At 39.9% G+C, this 23,787-nt stretch overlaps 2 protein-coding genes across 2 annotated transcripts in view; one reads left to right on the plus strand and one right to left on the minus strand.

Moving 5' to 3' along the window:
• Nucleotides 1–23,787, minus strand: part of LOC310731139 (ryanodine receptor 3) — a 417,468-nt gene that overhangs the window by 199,945 nt on the left and 193,736 nt on the right. The window contains 2 exon segments of the mRNA XM_083550556.1: nt 4,295–4,460; nt 4,564–4,742. Of these exon segments, the coding sequence (XP_083406682.1) occupies nt 4,295–4,460; nt 4,564–4,742 (345 nt within the window).
• The window catches only part of LOC310731127 (uncharacterized protein), a 146,811-nt gene that overhangs the window by 104,517 nt on the left and 18,507 nt on the right, over nt 1–23,787 (plus strand). The gene's annotated exons all lie outside the window — the stretch shown is intronic.

Below are 23,787 nucleotides of genomic sequence, written 5' to 3' on the forward strand. Positions count from 1 at the left end.
CAATGAAAACTCATTCTATAAAGCTCTCTATGCACTGTTCTTTAGCTAATTTGAAGGCATGAAGTTTGGAGGTCTGTAGCTATTGACTCTGCAGGAAGTTGGTTACCTCTGTGCACTATGCATCTCAGCGTCCGCTGACCCGCTCTATGATTTTAACTACCACTTCGTGTTTGAGTTGCAGATGTCAAGGGTTAAAATAAATGCCTGGTACATAAAATCTAAATGACCTGTGCCAGACATTACTGCATCCGCATGTTCGATTTGGCACATGTTTTTACGCTGGATGCCATTCCTAACGCAACCCTCCATTTATCCGGGAAGCTTGCCTGAAGATCTCAAAAGGGATTGGAGATCTCGTCTCGAATAGTCACTGCTGGGCTGTTCTAAGCGTCCGACTCTCCGGGCCATCGGGCCCTGGGCGTCCGAGCCTTTCCGATTGAGCCAAGCGAGCTTGTCTTGGCCTGACTATTGATTAGTTGGGTTCAAGATATTTTAAAGGTCCTAAACCTAAAAGGTCCTAGGACCACCCATCTTTGGTGAAATGGGCAATGCTTTTGGAGGGAGAAACTTCCTTTGTTTGTGCATTTGTGGGCATGGTTTCCGGATTATACTTGCTTTGGAGAACTTAAAGTTTTATCCAAAGTGTATTAAGACAGTATGGTGCATTTCATGATCAGATTAAATGCATAATTGTTTGCAAAATAAGCAACAGATAATTTTGTGATCATTTTGATATTAAACATGAAAAGCAAGGACAGCATTGAAACAGAGGGACATTAACATACCAGTTAACATTAACATACCATTAACATACCAGTATTTAAGGTATAACTTTGTTAATACAATGTTATATTTTGGTATATAAAATGCACCCTTGTTAGGAAAGTAAAGAGCAGATAAATGTATATCAACTTTGACAACAAGCCTTAAAAGAAAAGACAGCATTAAAACAGAGGTACAATAACATACCAGGACTAATATTTAAAGTATAACTTATGTTAGTACAATGTTATATTCTGGTATATAAAATGCACCCTTGTTAGGAAAGCAAAGAGCAGATCTTTGACATCAGGCCTTGAAAGAAAAGACAGCATTAAAGTGGAGGTAAATCAATAAACTTTTAGAGTGTAACTATTGTTGAGGTAGAGTTAAACACTTGGTTTATTTACAGAAGAGTTTATTTTGTGTCATGTAATGTGGGACATTTTATTTATTATTTAATTAATAAAAGAATGCTCCCTTGTAGTGTGTGTGTGTGTGTGTGTGTGTGTGTGTGTGTGTGTGTGTGTGTGTGTGTGTGTGTGTGTGTGTTTGTGTGTGTGTGTGTGTGTGTGTGTGTTTTTGTGTGTGTGTGTGTTTCACAAACAGGCATACTGAGGCCGAGTTTCGAGAATGAATTCTTTTATGGTTGTGATGTCAACCAGAGAGGCCAGGGGGTCCATCTGGCTTTCGGGGTGGTGTGTGTGTGTGTGTGTGTGTGTGTGTGTGTGTGTGTGTGTGTGTGTGTGTGTGTGTGTGTGTGTGTGTGTGTGTTTGTACTGTGTAAGGTATAGAGACTGGCTTGTGTTATCAGTTGAATGCTGCTTTGAAGTCAGCTGGAGAGGTCAGGGTTTGTCCTGCTTCGTGTCATCCGGAGTGGGGGTATGACACTGTGGTATACAAACCACCAATAATTTTGTAAGCCGTGGTGCTCATCCTTTGATATAAATGCAGATGTCAAGGGTTAAAAGGAATGCCTGGGATATGAAATCTAAATGACCTGTGCCAGACATTACTTACAGGAATGCCTGGGACATGAAGTCTAAATGCTACACTGTCATTCCCAAGTCCTTCCACTTTGTTATAATACAACTAACATTTGACTGTGGAATATTTGACCCATTCTTTCACAAATGTTTGTAGATATGGTTTGCATGCCTAGGTGCTTGATTTTATACATCTGTAACCATGGAAGTGATTCAAACACCTGAATTCAATAATTTGGATGGTTGAGTGAATACTTTTGGCAATATAGTGTATCAAGGCAAAGGAGAGAGCTAAACAATAATGTGAGATTGGCATGGTGAAGAAAACATCTTAATTACTAGTGAAAAAGTGAGATTAGGCAATAAATATTAATTAATTAATTAATTAGTGTTAAAATGGTGACAAAGAGAAATAAAAGCTGGGTAAATATTTCAAAGGCCAAGAGAAATGTCTCCAGGTTATGTCTGTAACCATGGTTCCCCAAGGGAACTAGACGCTGCATCAACAATGCTTTGGGAATGCTTCTGCGTTGTCCATGCTCTGAATCACGTGTGTAATCAGTGAATGGGGGAGTGACATCATTACCAGGAAGCTATAAAAAAAACACATGGAGTGAACCCGGCGCTAGCTTCTGTAAAGGGAAGGAAGCGCCACAGGGATGCCAGCAGAGTGGCATGGTGACGCAGCGTCTCGTTCCCTTGGGGAACCATGGTTACATACGTAACCTGGAGACATTCCCCATTTGAGCTGCGTCAACAACGCTTTGGGAACGTGTGTCCAATAACGGCAGACTGACCAGTCCATTTACATTTGTGGCATTTAGCAGACGCCCTTGTCCAGAGCGACATTTAAAAGTGCTTTGAGTCTCTAGCAATGAATAAATCTACACTGGTACGCTAGATTACAAACTTAATAAAAATATAACTCATGAATTCCACAAAGCAAACTTGGAAAGTGCTAAGGTCTTCAACTGTCGTTTGAAGATAGATAGACAGTCCCTGCCTAGTGTGGAAGAGCACAGCTAGGTCGAAGGACAGAGGGGCCTGGAGTGGCACTGACGTTGAGGTTATAAAATCAGCCTGCAGCATTGCAAATGTCTTGAAGAGAAACTCCAGAGGACCAAGCCTTAGAAGCATTCCGGGTCGAGTGCACTATGATCCGAAAGGGAGCGGGGGTGACCAGATGACTCATAGAATGATGAAATAGCATTCACAATCCATCTACTAAGCGTCTGCTTGTTCGCAGGGAGACCTCGCCTAGGAGGGCATACAAACAGCTACTCTGACTTCCTCCACAGATTTGTTCTGTGAATGTATATATGTCCAGTGCTTACACAGTTGGTTAAGCTTTTTCTTGTGTGGGGCCTGGAAAGGAGTATGAAAGAATGCCTGGAGCATAACAGTTCATGGGACGACCGAGGGTACCTTGGAAACATACCCTAATCTCGGGTAAAGAAAGGCACTGGCCATGCCTGGAGTAAACTCCAAGAAGGAGGGGGCCACAGAGAGGGCCTGAAGATCCCCCACTCTCTTGTCTTGACTGTGAGGAACCCCCAAGGCACCTCAACGGCTTGAAGTTAGGCTCCAATAGGGCCTCCAAAACGAAGGCCAAGTCCAACACAGGAACTCTAAGTCGTGCTGGAGCCCTTAGCCTCCGGGTACTGTGGAGAAAACTAGTCACCAACAGGTTTCTACCCAGCGACTGGGGGGCATGTTACAACGCAATGGCGGACACGTAGACTTTTTGGGTAGAAGGAGCCAACCCTTTGTCGAACTGTTCCTGAAGAAATTCCAGCACTGGGCCAAACAGGCAGTTTACTGGATCCAATTGGTGCAGATCACACAATGCCATGAACAGATGCCATCTCATGCTGAACAACCTTCTCATGGAGTGATCTTTGGATTAAAGAATGTCTCCACCTTAGTGGAGAGACCGGAGACTAACATCGCTGGCCAGCGTCTCTTTAACCCGGGGCACTGACCTGTAAATTCACTCTTTTAGTCAGACGATAATAGGGTATAGGGATACTCTAGGGCTGAAGAGGTGGGCCTAAAACGGCTTAGCCCAGAACCTGGACACCTCAGTGTGCAGGTCCAGAAAGAAGAGCAACCTCCGGCATTTGACTGATTACACACGTGATTCAGAGCATGGACAATGCGGAAGCGTTCCCAATCCGTTGAGTTCCTGAAATTAAGATCATAAAGAATATCAGAACTGAAATTATTAGTGAATAATGGAGATGCAAAATATATTTACTAGTATGTAAAAACTACAATAATAACTGGGGTATATTTTCTTGTTCAATTATAGCTTGTGTCCATCTAAAGCAAGAAAATAATATTTCCATTCATCATGACAGGAATAGATTAGATATTGAAGAAGCCTTTATTTTGCCACATACACATAACAGTCTAGTAATTCTACTGTATAAAACAAAACTAGAAGAAGACAAAAAGGTACAAACAGCACTAGAATGCTATAACTTAACATCTGTTACATTTACTGAAAATGTGCAATCGAAAAAGCTCACCATAATAAATAACAGTACCTGATATGAGATTGGAAGCTCTTTGCCATTGACAGTAAATGCCACTAAGCCTGTAGCCAAATCAATGAGGCACCCAATCTCCAAATCCACATTACTTCTGTTGGAGGAATGGCTGGAACTTATGGCATCACCTCCCCACACCATGTAGCAGTTACTCCTTCTAACACTACAAAAGAAGGTTTTGTTTTGCTGACTAGCATAACAGTCACAACAAAGTATGTAGCTCGCATTGACCAAATTCAAGGAAGTAGTTAAAGAATGTTCAGTACCTTTCATGGACACGACCTCGCTCGTCTCCTAGTGTAATTGTCACGAATCGGTTCTTGTTTAGATTAAAGGAGTTGCTGTAGTAATGGTAATCAGGTGTGACCCAGCCTACCCACACACATTTAGGATCCTGACCAGCAAACACCCGTACTGAATGGTAGTACTGTATAAAACAGTTTTTCTCATCATTAGCTTGAAGAGCACATGTACATAGATTAACAGCACCCAAACACAGTGATTTAGTTGAGTCTTACTGTTGGAATAACTAGGAATAACAGGTTGGTCTTTGCAGTTTAAATCCTAGTCTGAGATTTTGTCTCATATAAACATTTTGTGCATTTAATATATTTAATACACAAGTTTCACAATTTGGGTTTAATAACTGAAATAAATTAATTTATTGAGACGCACCTGTATGTGTGTGTGTATATATATATATATATATATATATATATATATATATATATATATATATATATATATATATATATATATATACAAAGAGGAAAATAAGTATTTGAACACCTTGCTATTTTGCAAGTTCTCCCACTTAGAAATCATGGAAGGGTCTGAAATTGTCATCGTAGGTGCATGTCCACTGTGAGAAACATAATCTAAAAAAAAAATCCAGAAATCACAATGTATGATTTTTTTAAATATTTATCTGTATGATACAGCTGCAAATAAGTATTTGAACACCTGAAAAAGTCAATGTTAATATTTGGTACAGTAGCCTTTGTTTGCAATTACAGAGGTCAAACGTTTCCTGTAGTTTTTCACCAGGTTTGCACACACTGCAGGAGGGATTTTGGCCCACTCCTCCACACAGATCTTCTCTAGATCAGTCAGGTTTCTGGCCTGTCGCTGAGAAACACGGAGTTTGAGCTCCCTCCAAAGATTCTTTATTGGGTTTAGGTCTGGAGACTGGCTAGGCCACGCCATAACCTTGATATGCTTCTTACAGAGCCACTCCTTGGTTATCCTGGCTGTGTGCTTCGGGTCATTGTCATGTTGGAAGACCCAGCCTCGACCCATCTTCAATGCTCTAACTGAGGGAAGGAGGTTGTTCCCCAAAATCTCGCAATACATGGCCCCGGTCATCCTCTCCTTAATACAGTGCAGTCGCCCTGTCCCATGTGCAGAAAAACACCCCCAAAGCATGATGCTACCACCCCCATGCTTCACAGTAGGGATGGTGTTCTTGGGATGGTACTCATCATTCTTCTTCCTTCAAACACGTTTAGTGGAACTATGACCCAAAAGTTCTATTTTGGTCTCATCTGACCACATGACTTTCTCCCATGACTCCTCTGGATCATCCAAATGGTCATTGGCAAACTTAAGACGTGCCTGGACATGTGCTGGTTTAAGCAGGGGAACCTTCCGTGCCATGCATGATTTCAAACCATGACGTCTTAGTGTATTACCAACAGTAACCTTTGAAACGGTGGTCTCAGCTCTTTTCAGGTCATTGACCAACTCCTCCTGTGTAGTTCTGGGCTAATTTCCACCTTCCTTAGGATAATTGAGACCCCACGAGGTGAGATCTTTCATGGAGTCCCAGTCCGAGGGAGATTGACAGTCATGTTTAGCTTCTTCCATTTTCTAATGATTGCTCCAACAGTGGACCTTTTTTCACCAAGCTGCTTGGCAATTTCCCCGTAGCCCTTTCCAGCCTTGTGGAGGTGTACAATTTTGTCTCTAGTGTCTTTGGACAGCTCTTTGGTCTTGGCCATGTTAGTAGTTGGATTCTTTGTGTCTTTATGCAGCTAACGACCTCAAACAGGTGCATCTAATTTAGGATAATAAATGTAGTGGAGGTGGACATTTTAAAGGCAGACTAACAGGTCTTTGAGGGTCAGAATTCTAGCTGATAGACAGGTGTTCAAATACTTATTTGCAGCTGTATCATACAAATAAATAGTCTAAAAATCATATATTGTGATTTCTGGATTTTTTTTTTTTTAAATTATGTCTCTCACAGTGGACATGCACCTACGATGACAATTTCAGACCCCTCCATGATTTCTAAGTGGGAGAACTTGCAACATAGCAGGGTGTTCAAATACTTATTTTCCTCACTATATATATATATACAGTGGGTACGGAACGTATTCAGACCCCCTAAAATATTTCACTCTTTGTTATATTGCAGCCATTTGCTAAAATCATTCAAGTTCATTCTTCTTCCTCATGAATGTACACACAGCTCCCCATATTGACAGAAAAACACAGAATTGTTGACATTGTTGCAGATTTATTAAAAAAGAAAAACTGAAATATCACATGGTCCTAAGTATTCAGACCCTTTGCTGTGACACTCATATATTTAACTCAGGTGCTTTCCATTTCTTCTGATCATCCTTGAGATGGTTCTACACCTTCATTTGAGTCCAGCTGTGTTTGATTATACTGATTGGACTTGATTAGGAAAGCCACACACCTGTCTATATAAGACCTTCCAGATCACAATGCATGTCAGAGCAAATGAGAATCATGAGGTCAAAGGAACTGCCTGAAGAGCTCAGAGACAGAATTGTGGCAAGGCACAGATCTGGCCAAGGTTACAAAAAGATTTCTGCTGCACTTAAGGTTCCTAAGAGCACAGTGGCCTCCATAATCCTCAAATGGAAGACTTTTGGGACGACCAGAACCCTGCCTAGAGCTGGCCGTCCGGCCAAACTGAGCTATCGGGGGAGAAGAGCCTTGGTGAGAGAGGTAAAGAACAACCCAAAGATCACTGTGGCTGAGCTCCAGAGATGCAGTCAGGAGATGGGAGAAAGTTGTAGAAAGTCAACCATCACTGCAGCCCTTCACCAGTCGGGGCTTTATGGCAGAGTGGCCCGACGAAAGCCTCTACTCAGTGTTAGACACATGAAAGCCCGCATGGAGTTTGCTAAAAAACACCTGAAGGACTCCACGATGGTGAGAAATAAGATTCTCTGGTCTGATGAGACCAAAATAGAACTTTTTGGCCTTAATTCTAAGCGGTATGTGTGGAGAAAACCAGGCACTGCTCATCACCTGTCCAATACAGTCCCAACAGTGAAGCATGGTGGTGGCAGCATCATGCTGTGGGGGTGTTTTTCAGCTGCAGGGACAGGATGACTGGTTGCAATTGAGGGAAAGATGAATGCGGCCAAGTACAGGGATATCCTGGACAAAAACCTTCTCCAGAGTGCTCTGGACCTCAGACTGGGCCGAAGGTTTACCTTCCAACAAGACAATGACCCTAAGCACACAGCTAAAATAACGAAGGAGTGGCTTCACAACAACTCCGTGACTGTTCTTGAATGGCCCAGCCAGAGCCCTGACTTAAACCCAATTGAGCATCTCTGGAGAGACCTAAAAATGGCTGTCCACCAACGTTTACCATCCAACCTGACAGAACTGGAGAGGACCTGCAAGGAGGTGTAGTGTAGTGTCTTAAACGTATAGTATCTTAAATGTGAAATATCTAAAAGCCTTAACTCATATAATTCTACAAATGGTGATAGTCCTGGAAAGGCCAAAGTTAATTACTGAACCATCTGGCCAGATGTTTTCCTTTAAGCCAAATGTATGAAAGGCCCATAGTGCTTATCTTATGAGCCGTGACTGGGAAAATGAGACGGGTGGTCGTCCTTAAATCAGTATAAGCCGAAGTATAGAATATGATCCAGGATGCATGTCCTCTTGGGAAAAGACCTCTGACCCGTTCTCACTGTATGTTAAGATGAATGGTCTGGGAAAGTGAGCGCTGGTACATTTGAGATATATTAAATCTGGACAAAGACAGGTTTTCTCTTTAAGATAAACATTATTGCACAGTAGGCTCATATACATCTGTTATACATTAAGAGGTGGACCCAGAGAATGATCAGAATATATAATGAGTGTGCAGCCATGGATCGGGAGTCAGACTTTGAATCAGAGCGTGCTGACTCCAGGCTTGACCGGAAGGCCTGTAAAGATGCTATATTTCTGTGCTGAATAAAAATCATTATTTACACGAAATAACTGCGTCTACGGAGATTCCTTCCAACCGACAGCTACACTCCATCAAGACGACGGAATACACAACATTTCCTGGCGTCACGAATCCTGGGCGGTTTGCGGCCTTCTCAGCTTCGCGGGTTCTGCTCCGACGACTGCTCCCTGATCTGTCCGGCCAGCTGAAACAGTGAGCGTTTGGGGTTCCGTTTATCTGCTGTTGGGTAGCACCGTTAAAGGCCTGTGTGTGTGGGTTATTGGGTTGTTGAGTGTTGTGTTGTGATTGTCGGTTTGGGTGGCTCTCCGTTCTAAAATTTTTGCACTGCTGGGCAGCGCAAAAGGGGGGATTTGACTGTAATAATGCTTTAAGGAAAATTAAACGTTGAATTACAATAGAAAAGAAGTGAAGTAAAAAGTTCAAGAGAAAAAAAAGGAACAGGAATAAAGAGAGAAGTGAAGAAACTAAGTGTGTGTTTGTGTTTGCGCGTGTGCGCTCAGCTGCGAGTGAAGTCCCTCTTTCTCCGCTGTGGGCGAAAACCCCCCCCCCCCCCCTCTTCCTCTGCTTTTTGTCTCTCTGCGTGTGAGGGTCTGCGCTCCGCTGCAGGCGGGCGGGACCCCCTCCCTTTCTCTCTCTCTCTCTCTCACTCTCTGGAAAATTTTTTGTGTGCGTGACTGATTGCAGTATGTGCTGAGATGTGTGATATATATATATATATATATATATATATATATATATATATATATATATATATATATATATATATATATATATATATATATATGAATAAATACATAGGAGAGTTAAGGTGGAAAACAAGGGTTAGTTTTTAGTAACTATAAGGATAATATTTGTCTTCTATTAAGAATAAAACAATGAGCCTCATTACATGAAAGGACTGAATCTGTTAAAACTTATGAGCTTCCTTCGGAAGACCTTTTTCTGTTAAATAACAAAAGACAAGATAAAAACAATGAGCCTTTTTGGGAAAATATTTTATGGCCAAATAAACTTTATGAGCCTCTAAAGAGGACCTAAATACGAAGTCAAAGCCCCTTAATACTGAATGAATAAAGATATCCCTACAGTGAGAAAAAAACACTCCCCTGCCATGAATGAATAATATAATTCCCAAAAAAAAAAAAAAAGGACATATTCAAGTAGAGAAATTAATGAGGGTGGTGAGTGTGTGCGTGTATGATCAACTATTATAATAAAGTGATTATTGTATATGTATATGTATTGTTTGTGAGTAATACTGATTGATGAAAAGTTGGGGTGATTATTAAAGTAAAATAAATTAAAGTTTAAGCAATAATGATGTTTAGAGGTTAAAAGGAGATAAGCAATCTGTAGAGTATAAAATCCTGAATGCTGATGGACGTTGTGTGTGTAAAGTATGAGCTGTTATCTGTAGAGAACTAAAAAAGGATCTAAGGTCCTGTCTGCCTCTCTTGTTGAATCTTTGGTGTGTGAGACAGTTGCTCAGAACGTCACACGGATTGAAGCATGCTGACGAAACAACATGGTCAGCGCATGGCTTCTGGTTGATTAAGGCCAGTGCTGTTTTATCAAAAATAAATAAATAAATAAATAAATAAATAAATAAATAAATAAATAAATAAATAAATAAATAAAGTTTTTAAATGCTTGGACTTGTATTTGAACATGTGTGTGCGTATCCAAATATATATTTTTACTGTGCCGTTTGATCTCTCAGCTTGAGAAGTAACGCAGTGAATTACATTTTGTGTTTGACCTTTGTGTTATGCAGTTTAAAGGATACTTGGCAACGGACTGACCAGTCATGGTGTTTAACTAGATAATCATTTGATTTGTACTCGCTCAAGGGTTGTTGATGCGCGTTTTACAATTTGTTTGTGGGTTTTTGTTGAAGTTAAATTTAAGTAATCTTTAATTTGGTAGTTGGTATCAATTTATGCATACAAGAATACAGAAAGTTGTCATAATGTCAAAAATAATTACTCCTGTAGTTGTGGTATGCGAACAAGTTTTTGTGTAGAGAGGTTATAAGCAGGTGGGGACTTCCGGATCGAATATCCTCAGATAACGGTAAAGAATTTGTGGATAAAACAGTCAAATTAATCTTACAAAAGTTGGGAATTAAACAGCGTCTTGGAGCAGTGTACCACCCACAAAGTCAAGGAATGTGCGAAAGAATGAATGGTGTTTTAAAGAATCGCATTGTTGAGATCTGTCAGCATACGGGTTTAAATTGGGTAGCAGCGCTTCCGTTGGCACTGATGGCGTGTCGATCAAGTGAGCTGCGTGATTTGCATATGACACCTCATGAGTTGCTAACGGAAAGACGGATGCCGACTCCTTGTTTGCGTACCAGTGGGAAAGGTCCAAGTCTAGCACTTTTGGAAGACGAAATGCGAACTTATGTAACATATATGGTCAGCTTACATAAAAAGATATCCACATATGTTTTTGACAGGCAGAGGAAAGACGAGGCGCAGCAGAAATTTGATGAGCAAAAGAGCACCACAGTGCAACCCGGAGACAAGGTGTTTGTGAAAGTGTTTAGAAGAAAGTGGTATAACGAACGTCGGGAAGGCCATTTGAAGTGGTCCGCAGTACCGGAACAGCGGTCCAGGTCAAAGGGTCTCCAACGTGGTATCATTTATCACATTGTGTTAAAGCACCAAAAGAGGAGATAACGTGTTCCCAGAGTCAGGATGTTAAAGGTTCAAGAGAATTGGAAGAAGGTATGGGTGAGCATGCAGCAGGAGAAGAGATGCATGACAATAACCAGAGTCAAATCCCAGAAGGGGAGATTGTCCGTGATATGGGCAATGGTGATGATGATGTGTACGCTTTTGATGATGTCAGAAATGACAGTACAGTTAACGGACAGGAAAGAACATTTGGGGACATTGATTTCCAGCAGGTTCCCGAATCAGCAGAGCCTGTGGCGGTGGAGAGAAATGCGTCACAGGTTAAGAAGGACTGTAACTCAACTGCAGGAGAATCAAGAGAGACAGCTGACAGAAGGAGTCCGAGACCGGCTCGGAGAAGGGTTAGACCAAAACGATACGAGAACTAGAGCCCATGTGGCTATAGTTCCTCAGCAGATCGCTACAACACCCTCTCCTCCGAAGGTTGTTATCAGAGCTAAGTTAGGGAAAGCGGTTGTTCTTCCTTGTCAATGTGGAAGATGGAATGTTGGTAGTACTAATCCTCCTAAGTGGAGGAATAATCGTGGTGAAGATGTGTTGTTGACAGGACCTGAATTTGAAAGTGTGCCTCGCGATCAAAGAAAATATTTTTTGTACAATGACATGAAGTTGGTGAAGATGCAGACGGATTGTTCACTAGTTTTGCGTAATGCTACATGGGAAGATGAAGGTGAATATGTGTGTACTTATTTAGAACCAGCATTTAAATTTGTGCCAATTCTTAACTATTGGGAGGATGATTATGTAACGCGTAAAGTGACACTTGTGATAAAAGGTTTGGAACCTAGTAGGAATGTCGCGGATATTACAAAGGTTCAAGATCAATCTAATGCAATGACTACTCCGAGAACGAATAATTCTCAAACGGAGCTTGTTACAGTAGTGCTGGGTACAACTAAGAGTGTTGATACATCAACCCAGACTACTACTTTGTCACAGATAAAGCTTGTCACTACAGCTCTGGATACAACTACGAGTGTTATTACATTAACCCAGACTACTCCTACTTTATCTACAATTGTAAAAGAGTATAATGATACAATAGTGCCAATACCTTTGATGCCTGTGAAGTTTGTAAACGTAACACAGGCGCAGGACATAGTGACATTAGAGTCGACAGAAGTGTTAAATATGACTCAGGAACCCATGTTAAAAACAAAGCCTACAGTAAATGGTAGTGAAGAGACAGATGTGGGATGAGCATGTTGTAGCCTCAGCTGAGATAACTCAGGAAAATATATCAGATACAATGAGTGACTATTTTAATTCTACTCAAGTTCGTATTTTGCAAAAGAGAGACAGTGACTGGAAAGCATATGGTTTCGATTCATCGGTGTTACAGATTGCTGACCCCTGGGCAAGTAGGAACTTATGGTTCCAGCAGATAACTCATTCTGTTAGATCAGTTAGAAATTTGAATTGTCCATGTGTGGTGAAAGTTTCATCACCAGGCACATGGCCTTCAATTTTAAAAACAGTGCCAGAACCACTAACTATTAGGTGTCAGTCCTTTGCATTATCATGGTTGTTGTTTCAGCAGCAGGCATCGACGGATATAATAATGGCTTTGTCAAGTAGTCTGTTCAGGCCTAAATATGATTGTTCATGGTTGAAAGAATTACCTTATGTGAATCTACTGGATCAACATGAAAATATATTAACAGCAGTCCCTGAGCCGATGGAAGTGACACCTGTTAAAGCTGCTGGTTGTTTCTGTTCAAATGAAACGTTTACTGGTTCGGGGATGTTTATGGGAGTATCTGATTGTGACAGCTATTTGATGAATTTGGGCCAACATGATAATAAAAATATTAGTAAGTTGTATGAAGTAAAGTTTTGTGCGCCACATCAGAAATATAGTAAAACTTTGATGGTAAGGAATCAAGATTTGCCTGGAAATGTGACAATAGGAAATTTGGTGGGTTTGTGGTGATAAGGCATATATATATATTTCTGCCTTATGGATGGATAGGATGCTGTTACATGGCAAAACTGAAGCTCCCATATGAGGTTTTTACAGTACAGAAGGGAGACGGTCCTGATACAAATCAGTCAAATGTTGTTTCTGCTAATAGGAGGAAAAGAGCATTGGCACAGTTCCATAATTTGGAGTCATACCATTGGAGAATAAGCCTAGGAGAAAAGTGGGGTATAGGACTGTTCCCATGGTATGGTGTGACATTTTTAGCTGATCATATTGATAACATCACTTATACATTACAGGGTTTCGCCAATGAGACAATAAGGGGATTTGATTTTCTGTCTAATACTCAAAGAAGTCACAGATTGACCCTGCTAAAGCATGACATGGCGTTAGATTATATATTGGCCAAGCAAGGTGGCCTATGTGTGGCTTTGAACTTAACTGGTGACGCATGTTACACCTTGATCCCCAATTCTTCTGATAATATGACTAGTGTTATATAGGCATTGCGAAACATACGAGATGCCTTCGGTCCAGCTGAAGGAGCCGGATGGTCTGCTAATTCTTGGCTGCAAGATAAATTAGGTCCGTTAGGTGCAGTCCTAGTACAGATTTTTATGGCAGTTGTCGTATCGTTGTGTGTGATGTTTTGCTTTTGCACGCTGTTGCTGACCTTTGCGAAAGCAATGATATTGCGATGGGTTGGAGTTGTGATGCCTGGGGACGGTACCCAGATGGCGCTGCTGCGAGCAGCAGATGAACTTGGAATGGAATTAGATGGTGAACTGATGGAGAAGTATCCGTTTTGATATTAGTTCTTATTGTGATTCTTCATGTTATTTGGCTATAGGCTTACTTTTTAATAGTTTCCCCCTGTACTGTGTTTGGGTGAAAGGGGGGAATGGAATGTGATATGATTCATTTGTTGCCTGAGAAGACTATACTGGTTGTTTTTTTTCTTTTCTTCTCTCCAAGGAAACAATATTGGGGGAGATTTGAAGGCTCGGAACAAGGAATGCTGTGATTCTACACATCGGCGACCCCATACTGAGAATCAACGCAGCCGCGGATGGACATTTTCCCCATACACATATATATGTTTATTATAGGATTTTATGTGTTACAGTATATCCAGTGACATTGATAGAAAATGTTTATACTAGTAGTAATCATAGTAAGTGATGATAGTTTTTAAGTTTCTTCTGATACATAACCAATGCATATGTATTACTTCTTGTTAAAATCTTGATTGGGCTGGAGTACAATTTGTGGCCACCTGGGGCAGAGGGGCCGTGAGAGCGGTTTTCCTGTCTTGATTGTTTGAAGGATATCTAAGGAGAAACGGCTGCCTGACAGGTTTTTTCTCTCTCACACTCCATAAATTCATTATATTGTTAAGGTTCTGTGACAGAATGTATTATTACTATTTCTGTAACCAATGATGAACATGTATGCTATATTTTTTTGTTTATCGTGGGATTATTGATCCCCCGAAGGGGGGAAATATGTAGTGTCTTAAACGTATAGTATCTTAAATGTGTAATATCTAAAAGCCTTAACTCATATAATTCTACAAATGGTGATAGTCCTGGAAAGGCCAAAGTTAATTACTGAACCATCTGGCCAGATGTTTTCCTTTAAGCCAAATGTATGAAAGGCCCATAGTGCTTATCTTATGAGCCGTGACTGGGAAAATGAGACGGGTGGTCGTCCTTAAATCAGTATAAGCCGAAGTATAGAATATGATCCAGGATGCATGTCCTCTTGGGAAAAGACCTCTGACCCGTTCTCACTGTATGTTAAGATGAATGGTCTGGGAAAGTGAGCGCTGGTACATTTGAGATATATTAAATCTGGACAAAGACAGGTTTTCTCTTTAAGATAAACATTATTGCACAGTAGGCTCATATACATCTGTTATACATTAAGAGGCGGACCCAGAGAATGATCAGAATATATAATGAGTGTGCAGCCATGGATCGGGAGTCAGACTTTGAATCAGAGCGTGCTGACTCCAGGCTTGACCGGAAGGCCTGTAAAGATGCTATATTTCTGTGCTGAATAAAAATCATTATTTACACGAAATAACTGCGTCTACGGAGATTCCTTCCAACCGACAGCTACACTCCATCAAGACGACGGAATACACAACAGAGGAATGGCAGAGGATCCCCAAATCCAGGTGTGAAAGACTTGTTGCATCTTTCCCAAAAAGACTCCTGGCTGTATTAGATCAAAAGGGGGCTTCTACCAAATACTGAGCAAAGGGTCTGAATACTTAGGACCATGTGATATTTCAGTTTTGTTTTTTTTTTATAAATCTGCAACAATGTCAACAATTCTGTGTTTTTCTGTCAGTATGGGGTGCTATGTGTACATTCATGAGGAAGAAGAATGAACCTAAATGATTTTAGCAAATGGCTGCAATATAAGAAAGAGTGAAAAATTTAAGGGGGTCTGAATACTTTCCGTACCCACTGTATATATATATATATATATATATATATATATATTTATATATATATATATATATATATATATATATATATATATATATATATATATATATATATATATATATATATATATATATTTAGGGTTGTGTTTTTAAGTAAAAGAGACTCCACACGTTAATACAATCATCATATGATTTACTTCCAGCTTCTAAGTTCTCTCATCACTCTCATCACTGTATTGAAACAACAGACACCATCAGACAATTATTGGAGAATCTCTGGTCTAGCCATGCCTCTCATTGCTATCACATTCTGCAAAAAAGAGAGGGCGCATGGAAATTACCTCAGCTCTACCTTCGCACTTACACATGACAAAGCTTGCATGACAGCACTTCATATTATGCCTGTGACCACATGACCGTGCATCACTAATACAAATTTCAAAATGAATTAAAAAAAAAACAAAAGAAAAAAACACCTTATTACCACTGATCAATCGTAACTTCAATAATCTAGTGTGGCTACACTTGCCACATATATACATATATATATATATATATATATATATATATATATATATATATATATATATATATATATATATATATATATATATATATATATACAGTGAGGAAAATAAGTATTTGAACACCCTGCTATTTTGCAAGTTCTCCCACTTAGAAATCATGGAGGGGTCTGAAATTGTCATCGTAGGTGCATGTCCACTGTGAGAGACATAATCTAAAAAAAAAAATCCAGAAATCACAATATATGATTTTGAAACTATTTATTTGTATGATACAGCTGCAAATAAGTATTTGAACACCTGTCTATCAGCTAGAATTCTGACCCTCAAAGACCTGTTAGTCTGCCTCCACTACATTTATTATCCTAAATTAGATGCACCTGTTTGAGGTCGTTAGCTGCATAAAGACACCTGTCCACCCCATACAATCAGAAGGAATCCAACTACCAACATGGCCAAGACCAAAGAGCTGTCCAAAGACACTAGAGACAAAATTGTACACCCCCACAAGGCTGGAATGGGCTACGGGGAAATTGCCAAGCAGCTTGGTGAAAAAAGGTCCACTGTTGGAGCAATCATTAGAAAATGGAAGAATCTAAACATGACTGTCAATCTCCCCCGGACTGGGGCTCCATGCAAGATCTCACCTCGTGGGGTCTCAATGATCCTAAGGAAGGTGAGAAATCAGCCCAGAACTACATGGGAGGAGCTGGTCAATGACCTGAAAAGAGCTGGGACCACCGTTTCCAAGGTTACTGTTGGTAATACACTAAGACGTCATGGTTTGAAATCATGCATGGCACGAAAGGTTCCCCTGCTTAAACCAGCACATGTCCAGGCACGTCTTAAGTTTGCCAATGACCATTTGGATGATCCAGAGGAGTCATTGGAGAAAGTCATGTGGTCAGATGAGACCAAAATAGAACTTTTGGGTCATAATTCCACTAAACGTGTTTGGAGGAAGAAAAATGATGAGTACCATCCCAAGAACACCATCCCTACTGTGAAGCATGGGGGTGGTAGCATCATGCTTTGGGGGTGTTTTTCTGCACATTGGACAGGGCGACTGCACTGTATTAAGGAGAGGATGACCGGAGCCATGTATAGCGAGATTTTTGGGAACAACCTCCTTCCCTCAGTTAGAGCATTGAAGATGGGTCGAGGCTGGGTCTTCCAACATGACAATGACCCGAAGCACACAGCCAGGATAACCAAGGAGTGGCTCTGTGAGAAGCATATCAAGGTTCTGGCGTGGCTTAGCCAGTCTCCAGACCTAAACCCAATAGAGAATCTTTGGAGGGAGCTCAAACTCCATGTTTCTCAGCAACAGGCCAGAAACCTGACTGATCTAGAGAAGATCTGTGTGGAGGAGTGGACCAAAATCCCTCCTGCAGTGTGTGCAAACCTGGTGAAAAACTACAGGAAACGTTTGACCTCTGTAATTGCAAACAAAGGCTACTGTACCAAATATTAACATTGACTTTCTCAGGTGTTCAAATACTTATTTGCAGCTGTATCATACAAATAAATAGTTAAAAAAATCATACATTGTGATTTCAGAATTTTTTTTTTTTAGATTATGTCTCTCACAGTGGACATGCACCTACGATGACAATTTCAGACCCCTCCATGATTTCTAAGTGGGAGAACTTGCAAAATAGCAGGGTGTTCAAATACTTATTTTCCTCACTGTATATATATATATATATATATATATATATATATATATAGTGTTGGGCAACGTTACTTTTAAAAGTAATGCGTTACAATATTGAGTTACTCCCCAAAAAAGTAACTAATTACGTTACTTAGTTACTTTTTATGGAAAGTAACGCGTTATATTACTTTTGCGTTACTTTTGCGTTACTTGTATCTCTTTCACGCCTTACAGGTGTAACAGGTGTAATATAGATAATTGCCATTAAGAAATAAGTTATATTAGAGCAAAAGACATGTGTGGGCTGCACACCAGTGATGTGGAGGGAGAACATACCTTTCGCTGTCATCTCGTAAAACATCGTGCAATTGCGTAAATATGACCTCGTCCTCGTCTACGTAATTCTCTGCTTCATCATAAGCTTGAAACATTCTGAACGGTGGAGTCACGTGTGTACCTCAAGCGAGATGGCGGCTATCTAGATAAGCTCCTACCCACTCGGTAATAATTTGATAATTTATGACGAAGTAGTTGACATTGTTTTAAAAAAAATAATTTGAAAACATTTATGATCCGGATGCTAAGAACTTAATCACGTTTTTGATTGTATCACGATGACTACAACATCCAAATATTTCAAAGAAGCAAACCGCATGGCAACCAGGCAGACCCCACCTTTAACGGACACTAAGGCAGCTTCGAGTCCGCCCGAAAAGCAGACTGACGCTAAAGTGAGCCTAGAGAAAGTTTTTGCTGAAGTTACTAAAATGAGTAAGACCCTTCAGGCAGTTGCAGCAGACACAATCGCCATTAAAGAGACGATGACGGAGCTAAAAGATACCGTGAACGGGCTGCAAGTTCGAATGGAGGAAGCGGAGGGCCGTATCTCACAAATGGAGGATGTGACAGAGAGGTTGGCGACAGATAAAGATGCTAAAGAAAAGAAGATAAACGTTTTGTGGGATCGTGTTCAAATGCTTGAAAACCATAGTAAGAGGAATAATGTAAGACTTGTGGGGCTGAAAGAGAAGTATGGAACGAACGGCACCTTGCAGAGATGTGTAAAGAAAGTTTTGAGTGAAGGCCTGGGGATCGACATGGAGGGCGAATTCGAAATTGAGAGAGCCCATCGAATACTGGCTCCCATGCCGAGTGAGGATCAACCGCCGAGACCGGTGCTGATCATGTTTTTGAGGCAGTCAGCGCGGGAAAAGATACTTCGAGCTGCGTGGGAGCACCGGGGAATCGAGTGGGAGGATGTTTAGTTATCCGTGTTTCCCGACATGACGAAGGAGCTGGCTGAAAAAAGAAAGACCTTTTTGCCTGCCAAGAAATCGCTTCAACAGCTAAACGTGAGATACACGCTTGCTTTCCCTGCTACCTTGAGATTTACTTGGAAAGGTAGAAACTGTAGTTTCACCAGCACGGAGGAAGCGGAGCATTTCATCAGCACCTTACGCAATGATGGGTCATAAACAGGTACGCTGTATGCCCTTATAAGACAGTGATGCGTTTGGACGATGAGGATTATATAAAAGTCAACCATGGGTGGAAATTAAACACGAGTGGGTTTTGAGCTTTATGGTATGCTGCCCGAGCAGCGTGCAGCTGGACAGTGACATTATGAGCTGCATGGGGGGTACCCCACGGACCAATAGGAGTTATTTTTCGTTGTTGCGTGTTATATTTGCAACATTTTTTTTTTGTTTGTTTTCAGGCTTTGGTTTAGAGACCAGGGAATGGTCAGAGCTCCCAGGTTCTGTTTTAAGGGAGCATTTTAAGTTACTTAATGGTGTTCGTTATGTTTTTTTCAAATTTTTCATGAAAAAAGGTTTGGTCATGACAAAGTTTACTACTAAAAATGTGTTATTGTATTTGCTAGGCAGTAAGGTCTATAAATATACAACAGTGGGTTCCTTTGTGGTTGGAATTAATTTAATTTAATTTTACTTTACCCTTTCTCCTGATGTCGATACTTCATAGTGCACTATGGTGGGGAATCATATAATATGTGTGTCTTGGAACATAAAAGGCTGTGGGAGTCCTATAAAAGAGGCAAAGTTACGACATATTTGAAACATAATAAGGTGGATATTGCATTTATTCAGGAAACACACTTTAAAGGGGAGGAGGCTCTAAAACTGAAGTATGGGTGGGCTGGACATCTATTTCATAGCTCCTTTTCCAGTAAGCGGAATGGGGTCGCCATACTAGTGAATAAGAAGCTAAATTTTGCTCTGACTGGTGAGGTCAGGGATGGTGAAGGGAGAATGGTGTGTATACAGGCCACGATAAATGGTACTGCTGTGGTGTTATGTAACATCTACGCTCCAAATATAGGGGATCCTCATTTTTTCTATGAATTAAATAAGAATTTAGGGGAAATGGATGGCCAAATAATACTAGCCTGAGATTTTAACCAAGTGTGGGATGCTTTTATAGATAAAAGTAAATGTAGTGACCAATCATATCCTAAAGACAGAACGGCAATTCATATGATGAGTGAAGATAATGGATTAGTGGATATTTGGCGTCTTGTAAACCCACGCGAGAGGGAATACACCTTTTATTCACATTGTCATAAATCCCACTCCAGAATTGATATGTTCTTGATCTCAAATACAATGACAATGCATGTAACACACTGTAAAATAAATGCTATTGCCTTATCAGATCATGCTGCCGTGACGTTAGGCATTGATATTAATTGTGACAAAGAGCGAAATAGCAGATGGAGATTAAACACCTCACTGTTGTCTCATGAGGCCTTTAGTTCATCGTTAAAAGAAGATTTTCAGTCTTTCTTCGAAATTAATACTGGTAGTACTGATAGGAGAGCAACTGAATGGGAAGCATCTAAGGCATATGTTAGAGGGAAGATGATAGGTTATGCTTCTAAAAGGAAAAGGGAGGATCGGGACAGAATACAGGAATTAGACAACAAAATTAGGAATCATGATAAACAATTATCCCAATGTTTCTCAAATCAGTTATATCAAGATATTTGTAAACTTAAATTTGAACTCCAGGAAATTTATAATAAAAAGGTGGAATATGCCTTATTCAGATTGGGAACAACTTTCTATGAGGAAGGGGAGAAAACTGGTAAATTGCTCGCTAGACAGCTGAAGCAAAAAAATACATGTAATTTGATATCAGCTATTAAGAAAGGAAACAGTGTAGTAACGTCAACTAAGGAGATAAATGATGTTTTACAGAAGTTTTACAAAGATTTATATACAGCTGATATTAGTCCTAAACAAGAAGAATTGGATAGTTTTTTCTCCAAACTCAAAATGCCTAAATTGTCCTCAGAGGAGATGAATATGCTAGAAGGCCCAATAACAGAACTTGAAGTCAAAAACGCTGTATCTATTATGAGGAATGGAAAGTCAGCAGGGTTAGATGGGCTCCCGGTTGAGTATTATAAACAGTATATAGACTTACTTGCACCCACCTTAAAAGAAGTATATAATGAGGCATATGCTACTGGATTTCTTCCCTCTTCTTTTAACGATGCTCTAATATCAGTGATTCCTAAGAAAGATAGGGATCCAACTGAACCCTCAAATTTTCGTCCAATAAGTTTGATTAATGTAGACTGCAAGATCCTGAGCAAAATTCTTGCGTTACGTTTAGAAAAGGTATTATCCAACATTATAAACCCTGATCAAGTTGGATTTATGATGAACAGGTCTTCAACGGATAACATGAGAAGGTTACTCCATCTAATTTGGCTAAACAGAGAAAAGACTGACCCAATTGTTGCCCTCTCACTTGACGCAGAGAAGGCGTTCGATCGGGTTCAATGGGAATTTCTATTTACAACTTTGTCCAATTTTGGGTTTGGGCCCTGCTTCATAAAGTGGATTCAAACATTATATAAGACACCTAAGGCATGCGTGATCACCAATGGTAAAGTTTCTCCATCTTTTGACCTCACTAGGGGGACAAGACAGGGGTGTCCGCTATCGCCACTATTGTTTAATATCACACTGGAACCATTGGCAATTGCTGTTAGGGCTAATGCAAACATTTCAGGCGTACAGGGAGGCAACAAAGAGCACAAATTATTTCTATATGCCGACGACATACTGGCCATGGTAAAAGATCCAGATAAGTCCTTACCCCACCTAATGGAGACAGTTCAATCCTATTCCAAAGTGTCTGGATATAAAATTAATTGGACAAAGTCGGAAGCTACGCCTATATCCGGAATATGCAACGCAAATATGGTAACTAAATTTGGCTTTAGATGGATCCCAAGAGAAATAAAATATTTGGGTATAAAGATATGTAGGGAGTTGGAAGAGATTCCTACCCTAAATCTGGCACCACTTCTACAAAACATAAAAAATAACTTAGATAAATGGGGAAAAATTCAGCTAACATTATGGGGAAAAGTTAATATAATTAAGATGGTGGTCTCCCCTCAAATTAACTATGTGCTGATGATGCTGCCGCTTTCAATACCACAGCTGATCTTTAACCAATATGATATAATGGTTAAACGTTTTCTATGGAATGAGAAAAGGCCTAGGATAAAGTTTAACAAATTATCTGCATCCCGTGATAAGGGAGGGTTGGGATTACCAGATCCTCGGCTCTATCAGATATCTTTTGAAATGGCCAAATTGGCCAAGCATTGGAACAATAATGCTCAATTAGACTGGGTTACTATTGAGAAAACCTTGTCACGGCCATACAACCCTATCGAGCACTTGTCTCAGTGCTTAGACACAACTACAAATCCTATCATGAAGCACTCAAGAGAGGTTTGGGCGAAGATTCACAAGATGCATAAATTATCACAATGTAAACAACCATACTCTTCCCTATGGTATAATTCTACTATTTGTATTGGGAAATCACCCATATATTGGAAGAAATGGCATATGAACGGCTTGTGTACTGTGTCAGATTTGTTTAAAAAGGGTGTATTTATGTCTTATAATAATCTTGTACAGAAGTATAATTTAAAGGGGAAAGATCACTTTTGGAAATATCTTCAAATTAGGAATTGTGTTTCCACGAAAATTCAGCACACAGACGGAAACCATATCTTAGACTTCCTAACACTTCCTCATCCCCAACAAAAAGCCTCCGTATTTTATAGGACAACCAACCAGGTGCTCAGCAATGTCTGCACTAATTTAAAGACGATATGGGAAAAGGACATTGGGATTGTAATTGGGGTCGAAGAGTGGAAAAGAATTTTGTCAAACACAGGCAAATATGTAAGAGAGGCTAGAGGACAATTTACACAGTATAAAATCATACATAGGTTTTATTTGACACCTCTTAGACTCAATAGAATGGGTCTGACAAGTAATGATGTTTGTTGGAAATGTCAAAAGGATAGAGGTACTTTTATTCATTGTATCTGGGAATGTCCAATTATTCAACCTTTATGGCAATAAACCTTAAATATTTTAAGCAAATGGCTTGGAACAACAATACCGCTATTACCAAGGTTGTGTCTATCAGGAGACAGGGAACAGATGCCAAATACTTCAAAGGGAGAGTTTGCAGTAATTATGGTGGGGGTCTCTGTGACGGCCAGAGTCATCCTGAAACACTGGAAAACTCCAGAAACCCCAGAGTTAAAAGAATGGGTCAACATAATGACCAAGACAGCTTCATACGAACGTTTGCTTTGCAAACTACATAATAAGAACAAAGCAGGGGTCCCGGTGGATATTCCTGTTTGGGAAGATTTTGGTCCTTTGTGACGCTGTCTTTACATGTGGAACAATAAATTATATATATATATATATATATATATATATATATATATATATATATATATATATATATATATATATATATATATATATATATATATATATATATATATTTATTTATTTTTTTTTTTTTTTTTGTTTTTTTCATTATTATTATTATCAATGTAATTTTCATTTATTTATTTTCTCTGACCATTTGTTATATTTGTTTATACATCTACTTCTGTTAAGTTCAACCACTGTAATA

The sequence above is a fragment of the Silurus aristotelis genome (genome assembly GCF_946808225.1).
Source record: "Silurus aristotelis genome assembly, chromosome: 9".
In the NCBI taxonomy this organism is placed as follows: Eukaryota; Metazoa; Chordata; class Actinopteri; order Siluriformes; family Siluridae; genus Silurus; species Silurus aristotelis.